Source organism: Carlito syrichta, unplaced genomic scaffold, assembly GCF_000164805.1.
Source record: "Carlito syrichta isolate Samal-C Ts95f unplaced genomic scaffold, Tarsius_syrichta-2.0.1 Scaffold118011, whole genome shotgun sequence".
In the NCBI taxonomy this organism is placed as follows: Eukaryota; Metazoa; Chordata; class Mammalia; order Primates; family Tarsiidae; genus Carlito; species Carlito syrichta.
The window spans coordinates 37,701-42,014 of record NW_007062107.1 but is presented as its reverse complement, the minus strand read 5'-3'; the positions used below and the strand labels follow the sequence as shown (position 1 = coordinate 42,014).

At 50.0% G+C, this 4,314-nt stretch overlaps 3 protein-coding genes across 7 annotated transcripts in view; all 3 read right to left on the bottom strand.

The window, feature by feature from the left end:
* CUNH6orf136 (chromosome unknown C6orf136 homolog) overlaps nucleotides 1-442 on the bottom strand; it is a 3,956-nt gene extending 3,514 nt beyond the window's left edge. For 2 of the 4 annotated variants that reach the window (XM_021707465.1, XM_021707466.1), the window contains exon 1: nucleotides 196-435. Coding sequence is in view for 2 of the 4 variants with exons in the window: in XM_021707466.1 (XP_021563141.1) it covers nucleotides 196-267 (72 nt within the window). In the remaining 2 variants the exon portion in view is untranslated. Of the gene's footprint in view, nucleotides 1-195 lie in introns of all 4 variants that reach the window. The other 2 variants (XM_008047878.2, XM_021707464.1) reach the window with 2 other exon arrangements.
* MRPS18B (mitochondrial ribosomal protein S18B) overlaps nucleotides 1-4,314 on the bottom strand; it is a 38,454-nt gene that overhangs the window by 17,851 nt on the left and 16,289 nt on the right. The window lies entirely within an intron of this gene.
* Nucleotides 643-4,314, bottom strand: part of ATAT1 (alpha tubulin acetyltransferase 1) — a 12,213-nt gene continuing 8,541 nt past the window's right edge. Inside the window, 4 exon segments of the mRNA XM_021707462.1 lie at nucleotides 643-981; nucleotides 1,335-1,377; nucleotides 1,464-1,543; nucleotides 4,139-4,314. The exon segment at nucleotides 4,139-4,314 is cut by the window's right edge and continues 18 nt beyond it. Of these exon segments, the coding sequence (XP_021563137.1) occupies nucleotides 807-981; nucleotides 1,335-1,377; nucleotides 1,464-1,543; nucleotides 4,139-4,314 (474 nt within the window). The 3' untranslated portion in view covers nucleotides 643-806.

Here is a 4,314-nt window from a genome sequence, read left to right as displayed (position 1 = left end):
CGCCAGGACCGGCACCGCCGCCTTCCCGCCCCTGCGAACCCTAGACAGTCCACGCGCCGCCGGGCACAGGTGGGAAGGGGCAGTGGGGTACCACTGCGCCTGCGCGGAACCCAGCGCTCGCTCCGCCCCACGCACCGGCTCTGAGGAGGGTCTCTCCCCGCCCCCTCCCCTCCCCTCCTGCTTCTATGTTCTCACCTGGGGCCGAGCCTGGTAGGCACGGAGGCAGGGGCCGAGACGCCGGGCCGCCCCCCGGCTGGGCTGATACATGATCTTCCGGGAGTGAAGAGAGAGCCTCCCGAGTCCAGCCTCCGGCCTCCTCACGGGGTGAGCGCGCCCCGGAGCCGGCTTCGTGAAGGGGAAAGGAGGGGGGGGCAAGGAGCTGAGGGAGGGAAACGGAGATGTTGCGCGCGTGCGCAGGGCGTGCTCCAGGGAGGCTGCTGAGGCGCTCGATCGGCCGTAAGTGCGCCTGCGCTCGCCGGCTCGGCGGCTGCCTGAGTGCGCTTGCGCAATAAATTGCGCGCCCCCCCCTCCCCCCCGCACTGGTATCTGAAGCATTCACGCAAAAAGTTGATCTGGGTGCAGCGAGAGTGAGGGGTAGGTAGGATTTGAAATAATAACAGTCAAGATTTTCAGTAGTTCTCGTGATAAAAAATACTTTTATTGCTGTGGTTAAAAGATACAAATAATTTTTAGCTGATAAGAAAGCCTGTGAAATGAATGAATCCATCTGTTATGAGCGCTGGGCTTTGGTCAACCAATGTGAGGGAGAAATAATACTGACTTTACAGGTGTGAAGGGGGCTGCAGTCACCAAGGCCTGGTACTGCGACGTTCCTGCAGGTTTCGAATGAACCTGGCGTTGAACACGTCCCCACCCACTGTCCAGGACTGGGCTGGTGGGGCCTGGGGCTGTGGAGGAACTGTGTGCGTGGGCTCCTCCCCAGACCCATCTTGGGACAAGACCTGCTCCTCACTGGCAAACCTGGTAGGTGGGGAGACGGTGACCGGGTTATATGAGCACTAAAATGGGAATTAAGGTTACAGACTCTTCAAGGTATTAAGAGCCAAATTTTAATATAGAGGAAGACACAGGATGGGAATGAGGCTGGAATCGTTAGTGCTATGTCCAAATTTAAAACCCCTCAGAGAATGCCAAAGGAAAGTACCAGAATTGAACCTATGGGGAAAGAGGCCTGCAAAATGTTAGGTAGAAGGATTTTTGGGAAGAGCTGGTATCCAATTCACAGAGTAAGATTTAGGGGGAAGTGGCTGAGAGTGATATTAGGAAAGTCAAAAGGCGGTGGGAGGCTGTTAGGGGAGGAGCTTAGACCTCACCTATTTTCTGTTTTCTGTTCCCTCTGCTTGGAGCCTTGGTTGCCTGTGGAAATACCAGGCAAGTGCATGGGAAGGCTGGAGTAGATAGTGAAAGTGGCCTCTTGAAGGTAAAGAGGAATGGATACTTACCTGTATTGGGGAAAGAGGAATTCAATCCCCCGTATCGGCTGTAACAGCAGCTTTGGGCTACCAGCCCTGGGGGAATCCCCCTGTAGAAGAAATGGTCAAGATGATGGGGAAGAGGCTACAGGATGGGTGGGTATGGAGGAATCAGAGGAGAGGAATAAAAGGAATAGCACAGGAACAAAGAGAAAGGGGTAACTATCTTTCCTAAGGGGTTCTAATCTAAGCTGTGCCCAGAAAAGGAGGGGAGCTCATTTTATACCCCAAATGTTCTGAAGCAGCCCTGGTTTGTTTTTTTATTCTTTGTAGTTGAGGTAATGTGTTAAGTATATGGCTAACTGTGATCCAAATCATAAGAACAGACTCACATATAGGCAAAAAAGAATTTGTTGGATGAGATGCCCTGGTGTTTGGTTTGGAAAACATGGTTACCTTAGGTGCAAGATTCCTCCTAACAAAGGAAAATAGGAAGTGACAAGGCCAAATTTAGGAGGAAAAGGAAGGAGAGCTTTGAAATAGGGTGACAGACTGTGTTGGACTCTCGATAGAGGTAAGAGCTTGTCTTGAGATAGATCCAAGGGCTTAGCGGGGCAGATATCAGAAAATCACAGGTGGGAAGAAGAATCCAAGAGTTGGGAAGTAATTAGTGGATCTAGAGACATTGGTAAATCTTGACATCTTACCAGGAGCTGGCGCAGGGTAGAAGTCACTGGAGAGAACAGGAAGGAATGGACAGGGGTAGATCTAGCAACTACATGAGAGAATCTACAGAACCAGCAATGAAGACAGGGATAGGTAGACACCAGATCCTGGATGGGGAGCTCTTGAGGCTCCTAGATAAACTATCTGCAGATCTATCTGCAGATCTCAGAAGTGAAGAGGATGAGATGGACAGAGGTCCTGAGACCCCAGGAAAATAAGGGGTGACGCACAAATGAGGCTGACACCTTGGTGGTTTTTTTGGTGTGGTTCTTTTTTTTTTTTTCATTGAAAATGTCAATTTAGAAAACACAAAAGAATTCACACTTTATTCAGACAACATAGAGGGAGAAAAAAAGGGAACAGTGAGTGGGGAAGAGGGGGAGATCCGGCTCCCAAGGATTTCAGGGAATACAATGGGGGTACCTGATCTACCACACATTCAGGGGGAAGGGAGGGGGAAGGATCTAGCTATATTCTGGGCATGGAGCAGGGAAGGAGGTTCTTGCTATGGAGGAAAGACGTGAGGAAGGTCAGAGGAAGAATGGTCTCTTATCTCATCTCAAGACAATCTCACAAGACAGGAATATATCAGCATTTAGCTACCAGGGAGGGATGGATGTGAAGGGATTCCAGGATCTAATAGATCCTTGAGACCCAGGCTTATCTTTTGAAACACAGCTAAGGGTGAACCCAGGGTGCTTGCTGGAATCTACTGCCAAGAAGAAAAAAAAACTCCCTCAGAGAATCTGGATCTGGGGGAGGTAGTCATATCAGCCAGTCTCCTTCAGAGACCCCAAAGCAACATCAGTTTGGGGGTTCCCTGACACATACACAAAACACATGGAAATTAAGAGTTTGGCAATGGCAAGTGGATCCCTTTGGGCAGCTGTTAAGTCCCTGTCCCACCTAACTGGACTGCTCTGAAGCAGAGCTTACTCATTAGCTGGCATTAGCAACACATTCAAAGGACAAGTGTGGCAGGCAGCACAAAGCCGTACTAGAACTACCAGTAGTCACTGTAGAGGAAATATGGGGTTTATTCCATGGATAAGTCTCCTTAAAAAGTTTCCTTAGCAGAGGAGACCCTTGGACTTTTCATGGTGTTCTAGAATTTAACAGCAAGCATGAGTGTGCTTCTCTAGAGAAATAGTATAAGCTACCCAACCATGGGGTCTGGCAACAGATCACACTATCTGTGGGGAGAGTATTCAGAGCCGAAGTTAGGAGAGAAGGGATAGTTTCTGTGGTAAGAAAAGCTACAAAGTATTAGGCCATTTGGGACCCTGACAACCCAGTTGTCTAAGAAAGGAAAAGGGAATCCTATGGGCTCTGTCAGATTCCACTGGGTCTTAGAGAATGCAATGGAAGGGTCTGAGATTCTCAGGGAGGGGGGGTCTCTGTCCACCCCAGGTCTCTCAGGAAAGGGGGAGGGTAGCTGTCAGTATCGACTCTCATCAGAACGGGGAAGGGAGCTGTGGAAGGATATTATGGATGGAAGGAAGGGAGAGGGAAAATGGGGGAGAGAGAAAAACAGAAGTCAGAGGTGAAGAGAAAGTTAGGGAGAGAAATAGAGGAGATGCCCACTTCTTGCTTGCTGGGATGAGCTCTTGGTACACAAGCCAGTAGCTCCCCAATCTATCAGAGACACTGGCCTTCCCCAGCAAGTGTTAGGCCAAACGTCCCCAAACTGAGAAGGCTCAGTTTCCCCCACCCAATGGATCTTTGTGTTCTTGCTATACTTCCATGCAACTCTCACATTAAAACTAGAGTCCTAGGTGCTATATAAAGTCTTGTTCTGTTTCTTCACTGTGATTTTTTTTTTCTAGATCACTTCCACAAATATTTTTCTTGAATGGGTTTGAGGACTCCCCAATCCACCTATCTTGTTCCACATTTTTAATGGATTCCAATTGCCCTTTGCCATTTCTAACATGCTCTTTGATAGTCCTGAGGTTCCCTAACCCTCCAATTCCTATTACCTGGTGCGGCGACGTTGGGCTGGGCTGCCCCCAGGGTCAGCAGCCAGCAGAAGGCGGGCGGTAGGGTGTGGGGGGCAAAGGCGCAGGGAACGCAACAGCTCCTGCTCTGGCACAAAGGGGCGGAGGGGACCCCGTTCTGGCGAGTTTCCTAGGCTGCTGGAGCGGGGGGGTGGGTG